General features: G+C 39.7%; 2 protein-coding genes across 3 annotated transcripts in view; both read left to right on the top strand.

Moving 5' to 3' along the window:
- The window catches only part of LOC125297532 (protein NLRC3-like), a 33,332-nt gene extending 22,320 nt beyond the window's left edge, over positions 1 to 11,012 (top strand). The window contains exons 8-9 of the mRNA XM_048247928.1: positions 6,641 to 6,687; positions 10,136 to 11,012. Coding sequence (XP_048103885.1) covers positions 6,641 to 6,687; positions 10,136 to 10,668 — 580 coding nt within the window. The 3' untranslated portion in view covers positions 10,669 to 11,012. The remainder of the gene's footprint in view (positions 1 to 6,640; positions 6,688 to 10,135) is intronic.
- Positions 11,013 to 14,678: 3,666 nt separating this feature from the next.
- LOC125297523 (immunoglobulin superfamily member 1-like) overlaps positions 14,679 to 25,612 on the top strand; it is a 74,458-nt gene continuing 63,524 nt past the window's right edge. For both annotated transcript variants that reach the window (XM_048247906.1, XM_048247905.1), the window contains exons 1-2: positions 14,679 to 15,003; positions 17,238 to 17,294. In XM_048247906.1, the coding sequence (XP_048103863.1) occupies positions 17,287 to 17,294 (8 nt within the window). In that variant the 5' untranslated portion in view covers positions 14,679 to 15,003; positions 17,238 to 17,286. The remainder of the gene's footprint in view (positions 15,004 to 17,237; positions 17,295 to 25,612) is intronic.

The raw sequence follows: 25,612 nt of genomic DNA, 5'->3' as shown, positions 1-25,612 counted from the left end.
CTTTTACAGAATAATTATAAATAGGAAAATTCAGCTGAATTGATCCACTGAGTTCAATCAGTCATATTTAATATACCTTTTAGATCACAACATATAATTAGTTAAATGGAAATAATCACAGTTACCAAAATGTATATAACTTGATGTGTCACTTTGAGAGTTATGACAATATCAGTATTGTTTTGGAAGAAAGAAAAATCCTTTTTGAGAGGGATGGTTATGAATGAATAAAAGAATATGGCCCAACAGGTGCACACAGTTAACCAGTTGCTCCAGCCAGGCCCATGGCCCATGTCATGATGGTTCACCCTCCACTATGTGGAGACTTGTATGAACAGCTACTACAAACGAAGGCACCTAGAATGGGAACATTATAAAATGTTTATGAAAGGCTTTCAGGTGTATAATTATAGCGGGGTCATCCATATGTTCCCAGGGTCCTATGTTCAGAGGGTCCTATGTTCCCAGGGTCCTATGTTCCCTAGATTAACATGGTAGATATTAGCTGTGTTGCCATTGGGGGTAAATTTAGGAAGTGGAAAAATGACAGGCCACGCCCTCTCACTTGGCTCTCTCAGCCGTCGTGTCTCCAATACAAAAAGTGACCCTAGCGGGATTTACCAGACTCAGGAGTTGACGTGATCATTCCAAAGGCAGGCAGGAGAAGCTCCGCTGACTTCTAGGAGTTGATGCTCGAAGTCTGCTCTAAACTAAGGATAGTTAGAGTGCTGAAGTTGTCTGTCATTCCCTTTAAGAGCAAGGAGCACAATATATACTGCTAAATTGACAACACCAAAAACGTGTAGCCTCTCTTTGGATGACCCTGTGTTTTCACGTCACATTATGAATTGTGGGTAAAGTCTGCAAACATACAAACTTATGGAAAGGATGCAGGTGCAAAGAGGAATACAAAGGAACCATATTGTCGTGCATGGGTGTAGGTTTTTGAATGTTCTAAGTTCCGCAACAATTGAAGGTTCTAAAATTCTATGTTGAATTCAATTAACCCAGATATTCTTTAGAACGTTCATTTCTCAACATTCCCGTCACACCAGTGTGACGGTACTCCTTTAAGGGTTAAACTTCATTGCATGTCAATCCTCTTGTGCAGCTGCGTGCTGGTAATGATATTCAGTTCAGCTCATGAATTGTTTTGGATCCTTCACCATTCTGCAATATCACAAATACAGTCTCTTTCTGCAAACCTCACCTAGATTAGAACACTTGGTAAGGTACTTTCCACTGGTCCTGGCTCCAGCGTTTTTATTTGCTTATCTTTGATGAGTACCTAGAAGCCTGGCATGCCTGGGTGTGTTGAGAAACAGACTACTATTGCCCAAGCTGATAACACCCTCATTGGCAGTGTGTGCTGCACCTTTTATGACAGCCACAGATGGCAGGAAGTTGGCATTCAGTAATATTGCTATGAAATATTTGTGTTGTAGGGGTTTGCCCGTTGCTGTGAGAAACCCTCTCCCTTTCCAAATAGCCTGATGGTCATGCATAATTTCCCAGATAACAACTATCAGTATAAATACAAACAGATTTTGCTTTTGCTAAAATACATGCTCTGAATAAGCCTACCAATTCAGCTGCTTAGACAGAAAAATTACCCTGGGAGGGAGTTAGATTCAACCATATCAAATTGATTCACTGCAGCATCGCTAGTCCATCTCCAGACCCCAAATGCATAATTGAGCCATCAACAAACAAGATTAGGTCAGGATTTGACAAAGGTGTTTCAGAAATGTCAGGGTGAGGTTCAGTGTACACAGACACACCTTCTCAACAATCATGCAAGAGTCACATGTGTGAGGGTTTATAACACATGCTGATATGTAGGTCAGTGTCAATGTCAATTCATTTAAAAAACAGTTGACCAAAGTGCTGTAAAATAAAATAAAATAAAATAAAAGTAAAATAATAGTATAAAATAATAGTAATAACAATACAAAGTAGATTCTAAATTAAAATAATAATAATTTAGATGTAAGATGTGAAGGTTTCTCTTGTAAAATCAGTGAGTGCACACATCATGTGGGACAGGAGCTTCCAATCGTGAGGAAGCAATTTTGCATTGTAGGCATAACTAACATGCAATAACGCCGCCAACAACAACCAAAACTAGGCTAATCATTGTCAACATGTAAATTAAATGTAACATTATTGTGAATCAAATTAAAATGTTCTCTTTTGCAAACGTAGGCATAGTTAGGCTACTAGGCTGTTTTGCCTTGATTCATTTAGGCTAGGCCTTTTTATTCAGGGCCGTATTAACAAAGAATTTTAAGGCTAAAAGTAGCTCCTAACTGGCGAATTTAGGAGCAACTCCTAAAAATAATGGGCATTTCACTCCTAACTTTAGGACTCCTAATTTTTTCACAAAAAGTAATTCACGAAGCATTTTAGACCTAAAAGTAGCACCTAAGTCTGGGACGGTCGAGAGGACTCCTAACTCACTAGACCTATTCATAAACAGCTTTTTTGTGGCATTTTACGTTGCGACGTTTTGAAATGCGTAGCCTATGCGCAACAGGAGCTTCCAATCGCGAGGGAACAATTTTGCATTCATAAAAGGGATGCAATAACGCCACCAACAACAACCAAAACTACTCATTGTTAACATGTAAATGAAATGTAACGTTTCATTGTGAATCAAATTAAAATGTTCTCCTCTTTGCAAACGTAGCCTAAGCATATGGTGACAGATTCATTTAATAATGTTGCAAAGGTAGGCTACTACATCAATCCATAGGCCTATGTTTCATTAGGCTACTAGGCTATTTGTTTGCCTCACTCTTTATTCATTTAGGCTAGGCCTTTTTATTCAGTTATTAATCATCTTCCGTCCTTCGCACTACTTGTGTAGCGCACGCATTCTCCGACCTGTCACCTGTCACTCATCATCGGAAGGGAGGTGTTTGGAATTCCCGCGTTACAATCGTTAGCCAATCAAGGTGGTCACTTCAGTCATGCTCGTGCATGAGTAATGACGTCATCCATAGCCACGAAGACTCACTCCTAGTTTAGGAGTTGTCTGAAAGGCTTTGTGAATAACTTTTAAGAGAAAACTCCAAGCTAAAATCTTTAAGTGCGATTTAGGAGTAGCCTACTCCTAGTAGTAAGATAAAAGCCTTTGTGAATAGCCTACGGCCCCAGTTATTCATCATCTTCCGTCCTTGTGTAGCGCACGCATTCTGAGACCTGTCACCTGTCACTAATCATCGTAAGGGAGGTGTTTGGAATCATGCCCGTGTTACAATCATCAGCCAATCAAGGTGGTCACGCTTGCCCATTTACCCAAATGAATGGTCGAATATTACTGATGATCATTGTTATTTAAAGAACATGCAGTGTGCGTAGGGTACCAAAAACATCTTGCTTGTAAGAAAGCATCATAACGCACATTCTGGCGGGTCTGTTATTTACTGTAGGCTGCGCAAACCACAGGCCTTTATTTTGGGCATTCATTCATTTATTCATTCATTCAACCTTTATTTATTCTCGGAGGGTCATTGAGGGAAGCCCTCATTTTCAACGAAGCCGAGATTAGAGAAGCGAAGTAAAGCGCTCCACAAACAAGACAACATTCTAGCCTTCTGTTGAAGAATTTTATATAAAGCCTGCGCTAACAGTAATCCTCCTGCCCCTGATAGGCCTACCACAGCTGTGGATAGTGTGGAATGTTCAAGTAATAACACAAACCAATGTATGTCTCAATTGTCTTGCTGACCACCTCACACATTTCTCTAGATTTTGCAACGAACTTACATGACACAATGCCATAAAATATGCCAGTTTTAGGACACAGAATAATGTTTGTAATGATACCAGGTAGGCCTACGTTTAACAGTAACAAGTGTAATGAGCTATTCATTGTCGAAGGTGCCTGAAGTGAAATTCTTACTTTGGAAAACAAACATTTGCCGATATCATCGCCGATCATCAGAATATTGCAACAGATTCTGTGTTCTGGACTGCAGGTAACTTGTTAAGCCAGTGGTTCTCAAATTTTTATTTCATTCCCCACTTTGATCAAGGCATGACTGATGATAGTGGAGATAACGTGTTACCCCGAGGCTTTTGCAAGTCAGCATCTTCGACGGTAGTCTATTAAAAATATACGTTTTCGATGTCCCAAACGGAGAGCCATACTTTATTGTTTTTAACGATCTCTATGCTACTCACAAAAATGTAGCCTACATGATGAAGTAGGCTATCCAACTGTCTGTGTTAAATTATTGTGAGAGCCAGTGGTTTTCAAACATTATGCGTGACTCGGACATCTAACTAAATGCAACAGGCTCATATCGTCCTCGCATTCGCAAAATGAGGACCAGTGTTTTGTCAAATTGCAAATAGCTATTCGTTTTAACGATTTTTTTAATGATAGTATGAAGTGCTTTTTGTATAGGCTACTATCCTAATCTTGGAATATGGGGAGGGAAGTGGCGCGTCTGTCAGCCAAATATGAATGTAATTCTGCGGCATAAAGCAGATGTATTAGTTTATTGTACAGAAAAATAAAATGACATGTCAAGCAGTCAATTGACTACATTGCAGTCAAGAAGTAGGGTAAATTAAGACACTGTTTTGATTTGCGTGAAGGCGTTACCCCCAACACTGACAATAACATAGACAGCAAATTAAGATATTTTTTCGTTTTGTGGAGCAGCACGGTAGGCTATCAAAAGCAGATTTCGATTTTCGCTACCACCGTGTAGTCAAGCCTTAAGCCATACCCAAGTAGCCTTAATCGAGGTAATGTTTAATTACGATTTATTTTGTTATTGAATTAGTGGGCTCGATTCCTCTCGCAACAATTACGCTTTAAAGGTAGCCTTAAGGTAGCCTAGCCTCCTGCTTTTTCAGAAGGGGCGGCAGTCAGGCTACTGACAGAGCGATGTACAGTGGCAGAGCGACGCACAGTGGCTGGAAGTGGTACTAAAGCTTCACGCAGCTTCACGCCTCGTAATGCGCGACTGAAGTGGCCATTTGAAAGCGATGCCCACTGTAGAGTGAGTGGCTGCTACAACACAATGTCAACACAGCTAGATAAGTAAGCCACTGGTCTGCACAGTGCTCCTCTCTCAAGTAATGCTTTGCATGTTGGCTCTGGCCCCTGCTCAGCCTCTTCTGATAGTGGATACTGCACCTTTGACGGATAATATGATTGCATAGTCAGTGGCTGAGCAGTAGATGAGTAGGGAGAACGAGTCCTGTTGTGCAAAGGAGGAAGGCGGTACAAATATCTGTCTCTGCACAGGGTTGACATTTAAAGAGCCTTTTGTTATGATTAAAATAAGACAAAGTGTGTTGGACAGGTTTCTAATCTTTGGTATTTTAGTTTAGCCTTAACTAAATAAACAAAAACACACCATTTACTTTGTGTTTTTTTCCCACATGGGTATAATAATATTTAGTTTGCAAACAAATATCTCAGACCAGGTGACAGGTCTACTACAGCTGAGAGTATTGTAGCTTTACTTGTAATTGCTATATCAACAGTCTTAACTGCATGTCCTAATTGGTAAGTATTCCGGAATATGACGAAAAGATGTCATCACACAATGCAAGCACTCTGGAGTTTCCTTATCTCCCTGGACTGAGACTGGACAAGTTAATATTATACTACTGTAGGCTGTTTGCATTCGTAACCTATGACAAAACAAAGCTGTAGGTCCCACTAAACCAACCCCATTCTGTGTGAGTGAAATTGTAAGATGTAATTTACACATTCAAGTCCCAGTCCAGTAAATATTCGGAGCAAACACTGCTGAGGAGGAAATGATGTTTAAATACATGATCTTCATATTACCATACCAATGTGTGAGAAACTGGCTCTGATATTATCTGACCTGATAGTCCTGTAACATGCACTATGTATTTGAGCTTTTCATTGTCACAAACTCACAACTATCCTTCTTCCCTATCATAATATTATGTGCTCCTGTATCCCCAAAAAAATATCCCCATTAACAGAAAGAGAGAGTTGGCTGAGTAGTCTGTGCTGTTGCATTCAGAGCGAGTTGAGGAAAACAGTTCAAATTGTAAATCAGATGTGTCACCATTCCTGTCCCCTGTTCAGACCTCCCTGTCCTATTCAGACTTGTCATGCTGAGACCAGACAGGAGTACTATACTGTGATGAGTGATCGTAGTACTGTTTCTGACTTGCCTTTCTACAGTGACGTGATACGTGGCCTACTCTTTAGATTCATTTGATTATTGTGTGAGCTCCACAAGGGGATAACTTATGCTACTTCCATCTCATAATAGACATTGATTGTGTTTACATGCACTTCAGCATTCCGATTATGACCGGGATTTTGAAGTATCTCAGTTGTCTTTTTGCACATGTAAACATCACACTCTGACAAACACATTCAGAATCCCATATCCTGGTTTTGATAATTCAGGTTATGAGAAACTGGGATACTGTTCCATGAATACAACTTATTCCTGACAGTGGCTGGTAACCAGGAAACTAGTATTTATCATGTATAGTGTTTAGTGTATTATTGACTTTTCATTTAAACCCTTCTCAAGTCCCAGGAATTATTGCTATTATTCCTGTATTGTTAATAGAACGTTTACACTACTAATGTGTGTGTGTGTGTGTGTGTGTGTGTGTGTCATAGGATTGACTACTGTGCAGAAATCAGATTGAGACCAGGACCACGGAAATGTAAGTCTATGTGGTTGTTTATTTTGATGTGTTTGAAAAGACGCCTTCAGTATGGACTTGACAGCAGCATGTGATTAGATATAGAATAAACATCAAATGTTCAATATACAGAAAGAGATGTAGCAATGTGTGTATCATCTAGTGGTGTACAATTGATACTGTAGCACGATGTACTGGGGTGTATAGGACGGTGTACTGGAATGTTTGTGCTTGGCGAAAAATATCTAATCACGGATTAACATTCTGGTTTTGTGAAACATAGCTCAAAGAAATTAACAAAAGTGATAGTAATTTTATGGAATCACTACCCTGGAAATCCAGAGTTCTCGCAAGAGCACAATGGAATTGTCTCTGCAAAACACTCTGGCAATGAGCAATGATGCATGTTACTTTTTCCCCTTGCATCCCGTGGAACCAATCAAATTGTGTCTGATATAGTCGGGCCAGAGGTGAGCTAAACTGATGACGACAGCGGAAGCATTCAGAGTAAACATTGGTCTAGTGTTATTCAATTGTGTGCAGTGAGATTTTCAAATGCATGCTTGGTGCCGCCCCTCAAGTTGGGCCATTACATTGTTCGTGGCCAGACCCTTAATCTTTCTAGATTATCAGGGTCTGGATTTTCCAGGCTATGGAATCACACAATCTTGAGAAAAAATATTTTATTTCATCAAAGTAAGAGGAGGTGCAACAAACTTGTTTTTCCCTCAGGATTAAATGATTCCATGTTTTTTTCCCTCTACATCAGTGGTCCCCAAACTTTTTCTTCCGAGGGCCAGCTCACTATGCCTGGCTCTAAGAGAGGGCCAGAGACTCGGAGTATATCAGTAACCATAAATAGCTTAGTGCTGTGAACAACAGCAGTCTACCTTAGTTGAATATTCTATTACATTTAATCATAGGCTATTGCAATTTAATACCATTGTTAGCTGTGTTTATATTGCCATCATGCCATATCAGTGTAAAATGTAGCCTAAATTAAATAATACTAATAAAAAAAAACTTTTGCATTCCCAAAAGTATTAGCAGGGAGTCCCAAAAGTATATTTTATTAAAAATGTGTGAACTCTGAATTCTGTGTCTTTGCATACACAGCTCAATTTGTGAATATCCTACAAATAATTTAGTTCTCAAACTATGAGAATTGTATGAAGTGCTGAAGTGGTCTGAAATGACCACCATTCTAACTTTCACTCACCTGATGAGAACTTTGTGAACTCTTTGTATGAACATTTGAACGAGTGAATAAAAAATAGAAATAATTATCCCAGAAAGTCCCAGAAATATGACTTGAATAGAAGTTAGTTAGTTCTTAAAAATTAATTGATAAACTTTTAAAATACTTTGAGCACTGATGCAGTCAGCATAGGCCTCTTACATTGTTTGCAGGTAGGCCTACATCACCAAAACAACCACCAGTGGACAAAACGAGTATTACATGTGTACTGTTAAGACTCGCCATAGAGAATGAATGGGGGAAATTGCGGAGGTTTTAGTTTGACGATGTTGTACTCCCTGGCCATCTGTTTCATAAGGGATAATGTATTGTCTGCCGATAATTATCAGAAAATAATCCCAACAGGGTGAACAGGAACAGGTTTTGCTTCGACATGAAGGGATTTATTTTCCGATAATTACTGGCGGACATTACATTATCCCGCTCATAATATGGCTACTTGCCAAAATGAGATAAGAAACTTCACATAATGGGTCTTGTAAAATGATTTTGTTAATGTTTCGTGGCTTCCGCTGACAAAACAAATAGGTCCCCACACAGATAGAACTTGACAGTTTCAGATGTTGCATGGCAACGTATTATTTGCTGACTTTCGCTTCCATTCCATTCCATAGCAATAAGTGAACTGACTTCTTGCGGAATGATATGAAAGACGTGAATCAAAAGCACAAAACCTGTTGCCATTGACAGCGGTCATTATATACTTAGTAGAGGTAATTATACAGTTTTAACAGACCTCCGAACGTTGGAAAGGCCCATTCATGTGAAAGGCACCTTCTGCAGCTGTGTAATAAAGAAAAATAGTAATGAGGGAGATCTGTAATTTGTCTTTTTTTCAAAAAAATAAAACAGCTGAATGAACATCCTCCAAGAGTGATCGCCATCATCTTTGCCAGGGGTTGTAGCCATAGCCGTTTCAAGGCACTTTGGAGGCCCCAGGGAAAAGGAACCCCAAATGTTTTTTAATAACACAATTATTTTTTGTGCATACAGTATTTAGTGCGTACAGGTCAGGGGACACCCAAAAGCATTTGAATGATTCAAATGATACATCATGTTCATTACACCTTTTTTAAAAAAAAACTGCATAGGATACTACACAACACATTTTACTAAAAACTACAGAGACTGCACACAGAACATTTACTGTAAATATAATCAATGTCCACCACTCTGTGCAAATTATTTAAAACTGCTGCGTTAAGGTTTTGGCAGTTAAGAACACAACATGTGTGGTCATCATATAGCCTAACTAATGATCTAATAAAATAGTGTGGAAGAGGTCACTATGAACAGCATAGGCATATTGTGATAAATACACCGATTATTATAGCCTGGGACTACCCATACAGACTTTTGGCAAATTTGGGATTTGCTCTGCATGTTCATCTGGCCAATAGGCCATTGAATCCCATTTCCAATGTCCCTAAAAACACATAATTTCAATCGCTAATACGGCTGGGCAGACACAGTTTTCTGTGAATGTCTTGTCATCCTCCCATGTCAGTTAATTCATTTATACATGTTTGATAAGTTTCCTAAAAATAAACCACAGAGCAGTATCCAATAAGCAAAATTGTAAAGACAAAAGTACTAATTAGCTCCCAATCACTCACAAGGGAAAATGTTTAAGTATCCTTCATATGTCTTCACATGATTATGGTGTGAAAGTCCAAAGTTGTCAAAATGACCTGAGCCCCCACTTCCTTTACTATTACTACTTTACACAGTTGATAATAAGACAACGTTGAAATGCATAGTGAACTGCTTTGCCTTGCCTTTAGTGCAGTTTTTAAATCCTCCAAGGTCGCTTGTGATGAATGTTAAATTCAAACAATTAAAGCAAAAAAAAAGCTATTTTAACTCACTGAAAAACTATCTATAATACAAATATAAGTGTTTGTTTTTTAGTTCAGATTCAGTTCGTAGTAGCACAAGAATCGCTCCATTAGGGCAGCCGTGGCCCACTGGTTAGCACTCTGGACTTGTAACCGGAGGGTTGCCGGTTCGAGCCCCGACCAGTGGGCCGCGGCTGAAGTGCCCTTGAGCAAGGCACCTAACCCCTCACTGCTCCCCGAACGCCGCCGTTGTAGCAGGCAGCTCACTGTTTGTTGTGCTGTTTGTGTTTCACTAATTCACTAATACTTATACTAAAAGTGGCAAATGCATAAATGTTTGTGTAATATAAATGTATTCTCCTCTTGTCTGCAGATGCCTGTGAGCTCACACTGGACCCAAACACAGCACACAAATATCTCTCTCTCTCTCAGGGGAACAGAAAGGTGACGCATGTCAGTAAAGAGCAATCATATCCATACCATCCAGAGAGATTTGACATGAAGTATCAGCTGTTGTGTACAGAGGGTCTGTCTGGACGCTGCTACTGGGAGGCTATGTGGGGAGGGGGTGGAGTCAGTGTAGCTCTGGCTTATAAAAGCATCTACAGGAAAGGGAGGGGTGATGAATGCTGGCTAGGATATAATGCCAAGTCCTGGAGTCTGAACTGCTCTCCTGGCAGATATGTTGTCAGGCACAATAAGACTGCCACACATGTCCCCTGCTTCCACTCCAGAAGAGTAGGAGTGTATCTTGACTGGCCGGCCGGCACTCTGTCCTTCTACAGCGTCTCCTCTGATGCACTCACCCACCTGCACACGTTCCACTCAACATTCACTGAGCCCCTCTTTCCTGGGTTTTGGGTTTGGGATCATAACTCCTCAGTGTCCCTGTGCCACATCAAATGAGCTCCCAGATCACATGAGCTCCTCCTTGTGTCACTTGTTCATTAGATTAGATTCAACTTCATTGCACATTGTACAAGTACAGAGACAACAAAATGCAGTTTGTGTCTAACCAGAAGTACAAAAAAGCAGAAAAGTACAATACACAGTATAGGCAGGTGATGCAGTACACTGTATAAACAGTATAAGACATACTGTGCCATGTAGACAGTAATATACAGTTACAGCCACTTTTCTACAGGCCCATCCTAAACATTTCTTTAAAACAAAAACTTAAAAACTTGTAAAACAAAATAAAAATAAATAAATCATATATTTTTAGTTGCTTATATCTTGAATATATCCTTAGAAATTGTTCCAGCAGCGGAGTTAAGGGGGATTGGGGGTTCATTTGGTCCTTGGTTAAAATATAAAGTAGGCTATGTTTTTTGCTAATAAACTTAAACATAAACAAACAATTTCCTGTGGAATCCCTGACTGCGGCTTCAACGTTAGCCTACTGTTATTTGTTGACTTGTATGTCCAAGGTCACACAAGCTTGTCTTGTCACACACATTGTTCATCCTGTGCTGGCTAATGAGATGGTCAAGTGTAATTAATTTCATTCAAATATTGATGACAAAACAGTCATCAATATTTAAATACCTTGGCCCAAAACAGTCATCAATATTTCATCAGAATAATAAGAATAAGAATGATGAGAACCATCCTCAACACGCCAGTAGAGCTCGTATGTGGAGGACTCCGTGTCCTGTCCTTGAAGAAATTAATAAATGTAAACAAACTAAAAGTTTACTCTAGCCATTGCGTTCATGAACTCGAGAATTTACTTTTAAACAAACACAGTCGTTTATTTAGGATTAATGTTAGTCGCTTTGGTTAAAAAGCGTCAGCCAAATGTAATGTAATGTAATGTAATGTAATGTGTATGTGTTGTGCTGTCCATAATGTAACCTTTGTTGTGCCATCCATGTTCTTTGCATATTCCGACAGTAAAGAATACTCAGTCGAAAAAACTGTGTTTACTGATCAGATACTGGATACCTTTTCATCTGTTTTATCAGATATTTCGTCAAATATTGAATATATGTTTTGTATTACTTTCAGTTTTACTCATCATTCATTAAAAGCGAAGCTTGGCGTCTAAATCCTGACTCGCAACTTTTCTTGAAGGAGTTAGGCTGTCTGTCAAATTGTTTGATACGCTCCAGGGGGACAGTACAGTATGTCCCCCTCAAAGGGATGATACAAACACACAATGCAAAACACTCAATCCCTCAGTTGAGATACACAAGTTTGTGACACTCTCAAGTGACCAGGTCAAAGTCAATTGAGAAAGTAATCAACTTTGCGTAAAGCCAAAGAGAGACATGAGGATTCTCCGAAACTTCCTTGATATTTTGAGAATGGGCTTCTCCTTAATGGTAATTCTGTCCATAGTCTATTCATACCAAAAACATCAACACAATAATTTTGCCCATCAACTGTTCAACAGTGCACATAAACAAGAAAGCAGCATGCTACCCATGCTAGAAGCAACTCAAACAATATATTGATATCAAATTGATGTGTTGTAGCTCTGTGCAGATCTGGTTGAAACGTGAAGCATGTTGGACTGAACATAATGTATGTTTGCATTGTGCAAAAGTTCAGCATACATCACCTTCAGTCAAATATGCACAGTTCTTCTGCGCAAAGGGCATTGAGCCTTAAAATTGACGCCAACTTGATTTGCAAAGTTTATTCAAATGTGTAAAGGTGTAATTTTGGACATTAAAAAAAAAGATTTAAGGACCACTACATGTTGGTTTCATTCCTTTCCATAACATCTTCTTCACTTCACATTAGACCTATAGGCTATCGTAAACGCTTCAAACAGACAGTTTGGCATGTTTGTGTCGGTAACTGTAAACCAATGCCCTTTCCCCCGAAAATTCTCAGATTTTGCCAAAGCGATCTTTTATTTCCAAGGCCTATATTTAGCATATTTTGCAACATTGAGGGTGTTGACCTCGATATTTCTGCATCATCGTCAACTGGTTAGTTTAACTAAACTACCATAGGCCATCTTCAAGATCTCCACCCACATTTCCACACTTCCAAATCATTCCATTCCCAAACATTCCACCCCAATGAAAGTGGCACTCTATAGGGACCAGAGAGACATAGTGCCCTATCTTAATAATCTGAAACGCAAGTATCAAATGCAAAGCGCAAGTAGCTTTGTGGGCGGATCTAGGGCGCTGTTGCTATTTTACCGGCAGGATAAATGACTGTTGCGCCCCACGCAAATCTAAAATGGGGTGGTCTGAAGTACTGTAGCTACATTACTCATGGGTGTGGTTTGGGTGAACGTGCAATAAACCAAACAGATTGTTATCTCACATTCCCTTTATCAACAGGCGCGCTTGTTCCATGGCGGATTGCTATTATGATGGCGGATTTGCCAGGCGCAGCCAGGAGCGGTTCACAGTAGAGCTGTAATCGGACCTTAAAAGTTAGGCCCGACCTGGCCTGAGCCTGACAGAAATCAGCCCCAGCCCAAGCCTGACAGGTTTTTAAAAGCCCAAACTTATTTACAGCCCAACATAATTCAAATGTCCGAACACACGCAGCTCTTTTGAGTCATTTACACATTTTTTAACATAATTTATTCATGACTAATGTAGGCTATAGGCCAAAAAAAAAAAGCTCACAGAAAAAGAAGGGTTCACTGGCCTGTTCTTCAGTGAATTTTTTTAGCAGTTTGCAAAAGGAGTGCATTACCACCACTGGACGTCGGTGTGATGGCAAGTGTACCCTTTAGCCTCGATCTGGCCGCCGGGTGAATAAGGCGAATTGGTTGCTTTGAACAAAGTTTGCATTACATGTGTGGTGTGCTGTGGATATACTAACAAATTTTGCTACCTTCAGTAGCCTTTAGTATGGGTGTAGCGGGTATTGGATGATATGCTTTTCACATGTGTTGTGCTGTGAAAACTTCTGTTATCTCAAATGGGCCTAGGCAGCGGGGAGAATTAAGCTGTGTGTATAGTAATTGACACTCAAACACTTGCCCTCGCCTAAGTCTTATAGCCTACCACAGAGGACTGGGGCATGAGACGGTGGGCCAGGACTCCACATGGCCACACTGGGGCACCCTTCCATTCTCCAGCCAGCCACACTGCTAAGCTATTGACATGTGGCTGTTCACCCATTTAACTTTGTTGCCTCTTAGGACTGCTACCTGAACTGGTCATGTGAACTTGAACTCTGAATTGTTAAATAGCACCTTAATTGTTAAATAGAAGAACGACTCTCAACCTGCATAATTAAAGTAATGTTTGCTAAAATTGTTGCATAGGGCCTCTTTAAACATTTCTGCGGGGCGCCTGCTATGAACCTCGCAGTTGCAAAATGCAAGGGACATGATTCAGCCTATTTGCACAAACATTAACGGACACCAGCTCTTCAAATTGATTCAAATCTAGTCAACTAAAGCAGACATCCGTATACCGGACATTGCAATTCAATTTGCGTCATAGGCTGTAGATAGTTTCGATTGTAGATACACTCTTTAAAGTAAATAGCAACCTCATCACATTCCTTATTATTTCGGATTTAAAACGCTCAACAGTGCATTATATTAGGTAGGCTACAATTTAAATGAAGATTTTAAACGCATTTCCTCTCGTTTCCCACCTCGTAACTCTTGTTAAGGCGCATTATCTTTTGACTATCGCGCAAAATCTGATATGTATTCATTTCACATTCTTACAATAGCTTGTCACAACATCAATACACAGCCTTGGTTTATGGCCTACAAAGAAACGTTTAACTCTGGAGGGAAATGCGATTCAACTTCCCAAATAAAGAAACCTCCACAAATAGGTTACAATATAACGACTTGAGTTATTTGCTACATGTTTACATAGGAATTGACGGTGTTATGGATCCATTTGTCTGCAATGCAACGTAGCCTACAACATCTCTCTTTAGAAATACAGGAACAGCTTACTATGCTGAAGAGTGACGACGCCTGCGTAGCATGCAAGAATATCCCCAAGAAATGTTTGAGAACATGTGGCCTAAAACAATATTGGTGGTTGCGTGCAGGTTGCATGTAAGATCTGAAGTGAAATGGGTCGCGATGGTCTGTCATTTTTAAAAAGTGGGTCCCCAGAAAAAAAGTTTGGGAAACGCTGTTCTAGGCTATAGCGGCGCCTAACTGACAGTTACTCTGATAGAAAGTGAAAGGTTGTAGTTATCGCCATTTCAGTGTTCGCGAAGACGGGTGTAGCCGACAGGCTTTGTTAGAGACGTCTTGGAAAATTTACATGTTAAAGGACCTATTTCGTGGTGAGTATTCTATCTTACATTCATGTTTGTTTTGTTTTTCTTATTTTTTCGGTAACCGAAATGAAAGGGAATTGTGTTAGATGTTAGCCTACTCCGGATAGGCCTACATTAGCCTATTAGCCTATTTTGTTTTTATGATTTTTAGTTGAGATCTTTTGCCTTTTGTCCTGGTCAATATCTGAGAAATTAGGAGACTACCAGTAGCATTCTGTAGAATTTGTCTGAATATTTGGCTTAAGTCCATCTTAGAGCACGTCTTCCGTCAACAACATTAGGCTATGCAAGATTCACATCACTGAGTAGTAAAACATTTTGAGCTAAGTTTATGCCATTTGTTGTAAGGTGCTCTTCGTTGTCATGTACATCGGCAATACATATTTTAAGCAGCAACTGGAATCCATGCATTTCCACGGAATTATTTTTGCAATCTGATCCATATCCTGTTCATTCGTGCTCGACTTATCGTGACTAAATTCAAGATGGCTGCAAAAGCTAAACTTCCTGAAGATACTGTCTGTATAAATCGTCTTGTAAGTAAACTACCAATGCTTTTTCAAAGTTCTCAATGTCTCGTTTTAAATGTCAGGGCCCTGGGAAGTATACCAATGAAGTGTGGAGAATGTCACAGGTTCAGTAGTCGTGGTTATGTGAACTTAGTTTCCAACAATTAATTTATACTTAAATTTTGGCTGTAAAGAAGCACTCCCCTGCACCCACACACAGACTCAGAGAAATAGGTACGGAAATACAAGTCTTTATTTTACAGTTCATTAATATTCATAGATATAATTAAAAAGTCCAATGTCAATTCTTTGGCCCTCCACTCTCCTAATCCACTGTCGACCGTGAAGAGAGTCCAGTCCTTTCCTTTCTACCGGAGGCCTAAGCTGGAACACATGACAAACACACACACTTCTGTCATACAGCACTTGGGGAAGTTTAACCCTACACACGAACACCGGGTGGCACTACAGGAATTTGAGAGGCTCACAACCCTTTAATACAATAGATCCCCATAATATATATTAAGGAGCCCCCGCTAGTTGTACTCCACCCGCTACCCACGTAAGCGCCAATGCTCTGCTCACTACGCACAATCACGCACAAGCAAACCCGCACTCAAACTACGAATAACTCTAAACGGAAGGGAAAGGCCACTTAGCTCAACATGGGGAGCTCCACACTTCTCTCCCCCCAAGGCAGTTGTGTAAGGGAGGTGAAATTCCACACTGATCACTGGTCCGGCAGCCTGTCTGTCGTCATTGAGCGTTATTCCGTTCCAGATCACGCAGTCTGCTCCCCTTCTCCGGGCTCAACCAGATGCCGTTCTGCGTTTAAACTGCTTGTTTAGCTGGCGACATAGGCCGTCCGCCGGTCCTTTAGCGATCCACCACTCCAACGCTGCAACACACAAAGACAAGCCAGAGACAAGGCACCAACTCCCTACAGGCATCTTCACACTGGCTTATCAACAAACATACAGCTGGTTTGTTTACATGAGCGCCGGCTAGTCCGTCACTCAACTACTTCCCCACCTATGGTTCCTAGTCTCCACCATATGACAGATACGTTGAGGCTTGTAAATGGTGTAAAACAATCTTCTTCTTCTTCTGTCAGGTTTTATGGCAGTTTACAGGCAAAGTGTATTACCGCCATCTACTGGACTGAGATGCAATCAATTGGATGTTATTTCAAGGAAAATCATAAAAATAAAAAATAAAATAAATAATAAACAAACAAAAAACACAAAACAACCAACTAAATCCTATTTGCTAATTGTGTTTCTTTGATAAATGTGATGACAGCACTAGTGATGTTTCCTGATCTAGGCTCACCTAATAAGGTGTCTAAAGAGAAGGCTTTCTTGGCTGCGCTCACTTCCCTCTTTAGCTTTTCTCTTTGTCTGGAGAATCTTAAGCATTTTAAAAGAACATGATCTACATCCTCTCTCATTCCACAAAACTCACATTTTCCAGTTGGATGTTTATTTACAACATGTAAGCTATTATTCAAACCAGTATGGCCTATTCTCATCCTTGTAAACCAAACCTCCTCTTGTCTGTTTGGGTACATAGGTTTGTTATTTAGGATATTCTTTTGTATATTATATAAATGTCTACCTTTCTTCTCCTTATCCCATTCAGCTTGCCATATTAAGTTAACTTTGTGTTTGATGATTACCTTAACCTCTGATCTGCTGAGAGGAATGTTTAACTGAACTTCCTCTTCCTTAGTTGCCTCTTTTGCCAGCTTGTCTGCTTCCTCATTACCACCAACTCCTTTATGAGCAGGTACCCATACAAACTGGATTGATATTCCCTGTTGACTGATTGCAAATATGATATTAATTTCATTCAATAAATCCTGTCGGCATGATGATTCTCCATTTTGTATAGATGTGAGAGATGACATTGAATCAGAACAAATAACTGCTTTAGGGGGCCTAGCTTCTTCTATCCACTGTAATGCAATAATAATAGCTGTCATTTCAGCTGCAAATATGGACAGATGGTCTGATGTTCTCTTTTTAATAGAGATTTTGTGATCAGGGATATATGCTGCAATACCTGTTTTACCCTCTGAATCTTTAGATGCATCTGTATAGACCTGTGTTGTATCATAATACATACTTTCTAGATATTGCTCTACGTTCTGATACACTCCTCCAGATTTAGCTATCTCTTTGGATTCCATAATCACCATAGGAGAACAAAACAACCAAGGTGGAGTTCCTACCAGGGGCACAGTCTTACTACAATTGATACCATCTATTTCCAATTGGTTTGCTATTTTATTACCATCCCAACCAAAGCTACAAATCTGGGATCTACCATATTCCCAACACTCGTTAAGAACTTTCTTAGTGGGGTGTGATGCATCATGTTCCTTTAAATTAATCCAGTAAGCCATACTCAACTTAATACGTCTAAGGCTTAAGGGCATTTCTCCTGTTTCTATTTGTAATGCTGGTATTGAAGATGTTCTAAATGCACCACAACATATCCTCAGACTTTTAGCCTGCATTCTATTGATTTCACCAATCAATGTCTTAGATGCTGAGCGATACACAATACATCCATAGTCTAACACTGATCTTATCAGTGCAATATAAATTCTTTTAAGGGACATCCCTGGCGGCTCCCCAGTTGTACCCTGACAAACATTTCAATACATTAATGCCCTTTTTTGCACCTCTCATTTATTTTCTGTATGTGTTCCTTAAATGTTAACTTGACATCAAACCACACTCCCAGGTACCTAATAACGTTAACTTGTTTTAATGATTGATTATATAACTTAAGTTCTAGTGTGGGATTTATTCTTTTCTTTGAAAAACAAATAAATTGAGTCTTCTCTATAGACAAATGAAAACCCCACTCACATGCCCATTTTTCTACCTTGTTAATAGCCAGTTGCATTTTGGTTGTAATATTATCAATATTAAGTCCTTTTACCCACAAAGCTCCATCATCCGCATATAATGCTCTATTAATTCTAATGTCGTCTATTGTATTGAAAACATCATTAATCATGATGTTGAACAGCACTGGACTGCATACACTACCCTGAGGTGTAACGTTTTCTATTGAATAGATGTTAGAAAATTTAACCCCAACTCACTTCTATTGTTCTATCCTTTAAAAAGTCTCTAATCCAGTTAAACATCTTACCACTAATACCCATTCTATTCAGCTTAATTAACAGTCCCTCCTTCCATAGCATATCATACGCTTTCTCTAGATCAAAGAATGTTGCTAAGACTGATTCTTTACTGACTTGTGCTTTCCTTACTTCATTTTCTAGACATACAACAGGGTCCATCGTGAGTGCGTCCATTCACGGAACCCACTCTGGTGTGGGGAGACAAGACCTCTTTTTTTCAATTTCATACATTAGTCTTCTAGTGATCATTTTCTCCATAAGCTTACATAAGTTAGATGTTAATGCTATTGGCCTGTAACTTTTAACTTCAGTATTATCTTTCCCTGGTTTCCCAATAGGAACCACTACAGAATGTTTCCAGCCCAAAGGCAATCTTCCTTGCTCCCAAACCTTATTGTAAAGACGTAAAATTATCATTTTAGCCATATCATCGACTTCATTAATCATTTTATAACATACACCATCCTTCCCCGGTGAAGTATTCCTAACCCCATTTAACGCTCTCCTAAGTTCAAATAACGTAAATTCCTTATCTAGTACACTCTCGTTTATTACATGTTTCCCCAGTAGCCCTTTACTCTCATCCATAACTTTAACTCTCCAAGACAATTCCTCATCAGTTAGGTTTTTGAACTATGAACCTTAACAAAACTTTTGCAAGCATCTCTGCTTTCTCTTGACTAGTTACTGCCTCTTTATCATTATTTTTAATTACAGGTAGAGAAAATTCCCTTCTAATGCCTCCCATCTTTTTAATCATGCTCCAAACATCACCCACTTTGACTTCTGCTCCTATTTTACCACAAAAGTCACGCCAATATGTCCTTTTAGCTTCTTTTATGACTCTTTTAACCCTTGAGTGTAATTTTTTTATATTCCATTAAGTTGGTATGGGAATGATTTGATTTAACAATTTTGAAAGCTTTATTTCTGGCTTTAATTGCTTCCTTACAATCATCTGACCACCAAGGTACAATTCTTCTTTTCCTCATCCCAGAAGATTTGCCAAGAACCTCCTCCGCTATTTGTAATTGTTGAATTTAACTCATCAACATCATTACTCATTTCTGACATTATTCCCATTAGCCTGCCACTTGCCTTCATGCTATATAACCCCCAGTTTGCTTCTTTCATTCTCCATCTTGGAAACCAATTCTCTTCAAGGCACACATTTTGATTTCTAATACCTAACCAAATAATATAGTGATCACTGCCAAGAGAATTTTCACTAACCTCCCATTCACTTACCCCTGCTATCTGATCAGATACTAATGTAAGATCTATTGCTGATCCTGTTCCATGAGACGCATCATACCTAGTATTCCTTCCGTCATTTAAACAAACCAACTTATAATCATCCATAAACTCCTCAATAGTGCTCCCATTTTCATCCACCTTAGTACCTCCCCACAGAGTGTTATGTGCATTAAAATCTCCACATAATACTAGCTTCCCATTTCCCTCCTCACACATATTGTCTAGCATTTCTCTCAGGATTCTTTTACAAGGGTTATAAAAGTTGACGATTTTAATCTTAGTTTTACCTACCCAGATCTCAACCAGGACTGTTTCAACCTCTTTATCTGCATTTAAAGCTCTGTAATTAATCCCCTGCTAAATACATGTGGCCACTCCACCTCCTGCAGTATCCCTGTCTTTACGTACTGCTGTATATCCATATATTATGAAATCAAGTGATGATTTTAACCAGGTTTCCTGTATACAGATAATGTTGGGTTTAATATCTAATTCCTCAATAACGTTTTTAAGTTCCTGACCATTAGCAATTAAACTTCTGGCGTTCCACTGTAAAATTGATAGACTCATGTTATGAATAGAGTCAACTGACAAATCATGAATCTCTAGATACTTTTCTGCTGCTCTTTTAATTATTTTAATTCTATCACTTCTACTTGCCACTTGGGCTGAACAGTTAACCACTTCCACCATAAAAGCAATGAAACTTTTCTTATCCACAATTAAAGTATCTTCAGTTACCTTACAACATTTCTGGGTCGTTTGAGCTTGACTAGGGGTTAAATCTAAAGGGGCCATACCTACTTTAACCCTTGATTTTGCTTGGTTTTCTTTGTCAACCTTTTTAATGGCTTCAGCATAAGTAATGGTCTCTTTTACCTTAACACTTTGCACTTGAACTGCTCTTTTATGCATTTCGCACCCTTTGTAGGCCGCACTATGTTCACCTCCGCAATTACAGCACTTGATTTTCGTTCCTTCCGCACATTTACCATATTCATGTTCGCCTCCACATTTAGCACATCTGGGTTTTGATTTGCACGCAGAAGAAATATGTCCATATCGCTGACATTTAAAGCATCTAGTTGGTGGGGGGATGTAAGTCCTCGTCATATAACTTACATACCCAATCATGATTCGTTCAGGCATCTTAACCTCATCCAACACTAACAAGACAGACAAACTTGGTCCTTTACTTCCATTCCTAAGTACTTGCAAACGCTTGACTTTGCTGACTCAAACTCGTTTAACATTGCTTTTAATGTCTTCTTCTGACAAGTCTGTCGATACTCCAGATATCACCGCCATTATTTTACCCCTTTCTTCCCAGTCTTGGGCTTTAACACTTTTCCCCAGTAACGTTTTAAGTTTCATCAATCCCATTCTCTGATCTCTGTCTTGACAAACCACTAACAGGTTACCATCTCTTAGCGTTCTGACGGAGCGAACTTCTCCTATTTGCTTATAAATTGCTTCACTGACTTTTAATGGGTTTAATACACAGGGGGTTTGAAATCGAATCACTACTTTAACCTCAGTCCTAACTCTTTTCGTTTCATCTAGTTTAGTATTTCCTTTTCTTTTCTTCGATGCTCTTTGAATTAAATTCCATTCACCTTCGCTTATAGTACTCTCACTATCATGCTCCCCTGACAACTCCTCCAAATCATTAGATCTAGTTTCAAACTTATCCATGCTTAACGATCCATGATCACATCCCAGTCCACCAAACGCCATTTCCAATGGGTCTGGCGGCTCTTTCGCATTCCCGGAAGCACTCATCGCTTCCCCAACTCCTCGCCTAGTGTCCACGTGTTTGACTCCTGCTCTCCGACCTACCAATCGTGTAAAACAATGATTTATTTGCATGGCTATGCTGATGCCCGAGGCACCACCATTGACCGCCTGGTAGCATTGGCTAACTAGCGCCAGATTTCGGAGTGCAGGGGACAAGCTGAGATGAGCTATGAGACATACGTTCACACTCAGTATCATGTTTCAAAACACTTTAGGTCAAAATCACACCGGAATTCTCCTTTAAAGTAAAGCTTTGAAAGGCACTTCAGCTTTAGACTTTCTTTTGGGAAACTCAACTAATGTAGCTGGCTAGATCTTGCCATACTAATAAAGTCTGTGTTGATTTTATTCCTCCATCTTTCCTTTACCAGATCACAGATACACAGACCGTCTCCAGTGCTCTGCTGTGAGTCTATGAAGAGTCCAGGCGCGTAGCAAGTGTGGGGGATGTGGGTGTTATAACGTACACACTTTTGCTGGAACACGATTCTATCCCTCAAACTTTTTGTCAGATTAAAACGAAAGTAAAATATGTAAATAAGCGCTCCCAGGGGTGTAGCAAGCGTGGGGGTTATGGGTGTTATAACATGCACACTTTTGCTGAAACACCGATTCTACCTTGCTTGATACGCCTCTGGATTGGTCCATGCACAATCCCCTGGCATTCATCAGTGGACCAGCAGCGGAGTTTTGAGTGAGTGTTTGTTATGTGTGTGTGTGCTGTGGGTTGTGGTTGGAAACGGCTACATGCCATATGTAAGGCAGTCAGCCAGAACTAAGTGTGTGTGTGTGTGTGTGTGTGTGTGCGTGTGTGGTGTGTGCATGAGCACTTACACACACTCTCTGTAGTCTACAGTAGAAGATGCATATTTTGAAATGTTAAAATTGTACAGATATCAGTTTTGTGCTGATTCAGTGTGTGTGTGTGTTTAGTGTTTGAGCTTGACATATACTGTAACATGATATCAAAACTAAATGAATCCTCCTGTGCATATGCGCTTAAACGGCAGGTCCAGCAGCCCAATATTTTGTGTTAAATGGAACTTAAGAACATACACATACACAACACTCAAGCCTATTAACAACAAGTAAACTAGGCAGGCACACTTACTAATATATAGGCAAGTTAGAACGAAAAGCAGTTCCATATGGTTTCTGCCAACGTTTTAACAAAATGGAAAGTTGTGCCATTTTCGTAAAAATAATGAAACGAGCCTATATAGGCTATAGTATATTCCAATCCTGAGAATAGCGGGCAAGTTAAGATTTTTATTCAGAAATAGCATACCAGCTGTAGGCCTAGTCGTGTGATAGAATATCCGTTTATTATTCTGTGCATTAACCACGCTGCAAACAGTTGTTTTTTAGCCGATTAACTGATAGTATTAATTGATTGAAAGTCTTTTTATCAGCTCATTGAAAGGTTCCTGTTAAGATGCTCCTAGTCTCTCTCTCCCTCGCTCTCTCTCTCTCGTTCTGGCTGGCTGACTGCCTGACATATGTCATGTCTGCTTCAGCTTTTTGCACGTAGCCGTTTCCAACCACAACCCACAATCTGGAACCTACAGGTCAACAACAGGTCTTGTTTTCACAAACGTTACCTGACATAAGTCACGTACATCATTCTCAGAAACGGTTCACATGTGACTATAATGACTGATATATAACAAAATATTGTTCTGTGTGTGTGTCCATGTGGGCTCCATGTGGGGCTAGGATAGGCGATAGGATGGCCCGCCAGGCTAGGGGTACTTGAATGCTGCAGAGAAACTGAAAACTTCAAAACGCCCCTGGTCGGCTTTAACCTATATTATCCTCAACTCGACCTTGTTCCAACAATCTCGAGGATTTGATTGCACCGAACAAGCTTTGTAGAATGTAGAGTTCCTGTATAATTTCCTGTATAACACGACTTTTGAAGCTGGCGCATTAGTAGGCTATTTTTCCATGAATTTGTATTTCTCCAGAGCAGTGATGCCAGTAACGCGTTACTCTATCTTGACCACTTTTTTCGGTAATGAGTAATCTAACGCGCTACTATTTACAAACCAGTAATCAGATTAAAGTTACTAATCTAAGTCACTGCGTTACTATTTTTGTCATTTTCCTTAGTAAAAAGATAAATTCTTTGCTTTCTTCTTGTCTCGGGGATTAAGGTCATGTAGGCTATGCTCACGTTTAAAACCGTACAACTCACGTGTAAAACCAAGCAGCGACACAAACGTAAACAATGGAGGGAGGAGAGAGATGCACATTTTTGATAGTCATTATTTTGGGTTTGTGTCAGCTAAACATGACAACATTAAGGTACATTGTACATTCTGTGCTAGCGACAAAGTGCTGTCTAGCTATATCCCAAGTCTCCCGAAGTTTTGAGAGTCTCCCACATATTGATAGCGGCCTCCTGACGCCCGCAAATTACATAAAATCTCCCGGGACCTAGAGCGAACAAGAGCACGCAAGCCAGACCGGACTTCAAATCGCGTGTGCATCTGGAGAGGGAGAGAGAGAGGAGTGGTGCGTGTGTGCCTGAAGCGCATCCAAGACAGAGCATCCTGGTCTGTTTTGCTAAATCAACCAATCAGTTCAGTGTAGGTGACTATATCTCTTTTCTACCGAACTTAATTAAGCAGTTCAGTCAGTGTATCTAGGAACAGGTAGTGGCTAGGGGCGCGTCTAGATTTCTAGGCTAAGGAACAGGAGCTTCATGGCAGAGTCAGTGCCCCTCAAAAAGGAACATTTACACTGCACTGTTTGTAACAGTGACTTTAGCATTGCTCACGGCGGGTTAAATGATTGCAAAAGACTTGTTGAGGTGAGTTTAACAAGTGTAATTTAATTTGCATATTACTCAGGCCTATACTAGATGGCTAGTTGCCAAGGCTACATGAAAAGGCCAAACTACCAAAATCTACATATTTTACCATCACAATTTCTATCAATAGGCCTTCCTTATTTGGTGTACTGACTAGACATTATTGAACAAACATCTGAATTTCAGTATCTAAGTAGGTTAGGTTAGGATGTCTGCTATACATTGTTGACATTACTGTTAAAATGCACTTCCAGTATAGTGAGTATTGGCAAAACTGGTTATCATTTTTATGTTGAGGCGGTGGGGGTGTTGTCGGCAGCTGCTGAAAGTAACTAATAAAGTAACTTGTAATCTAACTTAGTTACTTTTAAAATCAAGTAATCAGTAAAGTAACTAAGATACTTTTTAAAGGAGTCAGTAATCAGATTACTTTTTCAAGGTAACTGTGGCAACACTGCTCCAGAGTAGCATTTACAGAAATAAATAGCCTAGTAGGCTATCCTTCGTGGCATCTTCAGGGGTCTCAAGTTTTGAAGACAGGCAAGAGTGACACCCCCCATGGTCGGTCGACAAGGGGGGTGAGGGGGTGGGGTTGGACGTTTCGCGGAAATGGGTGTGTTTCTTTAGTAATATTATTATTAGTGTTTTTGTTGTTGTTATTAATAATTGCTCAGATTTGCAGAGGAAAAGATTTGACATATGGCACTGACAATTCAATAATGGCAAATATGACTAGGCCTACTACTTGTTCTGTTGTCAGTGAACAGGCAATACAACTGTTGGCTAAGTTACAGACACTCTGATGCTAATTATCTGGGAAACATTCTCTAACAGCAGTCAAGTTATTATTGTGTAAGTCAAACAAGTCTTAACCTTCAAGTCTCAAGCAAGTCCAAGTCATTTTTTGTGACAGTCAAGCAAGTCAAGTCAAGTCATAGCCGAATCATTGAAATTCATGATGATTTACCCATGTTTTCATTTTAAAATAAGCTACAATGGGCTAGTTATGAACTGCTGGAGTTTTATTTGTTACAAACAAATAGATATTGCATTCATTCAAGCCACATACTGTAGCCT

The sequence above is a fragment of the Alosa alosa genome, chromosome 7 (assembly GCF_017589495.1).
Source record: "Alosa alosa isolate M-15738 ecotype Scorff River chromosome 7, AALO_Geno_1.1, whole genome shotgun sequence".
Lineage (NCBI taxonomy): Eukaryota > Metazoa > Chordata > Actinopteri > Clupeiformes > Clupeidae > Alosa > Alosa alosa.
This window is presented reverse-complemented; position numbering and strand designations above follow the sequence as displayed.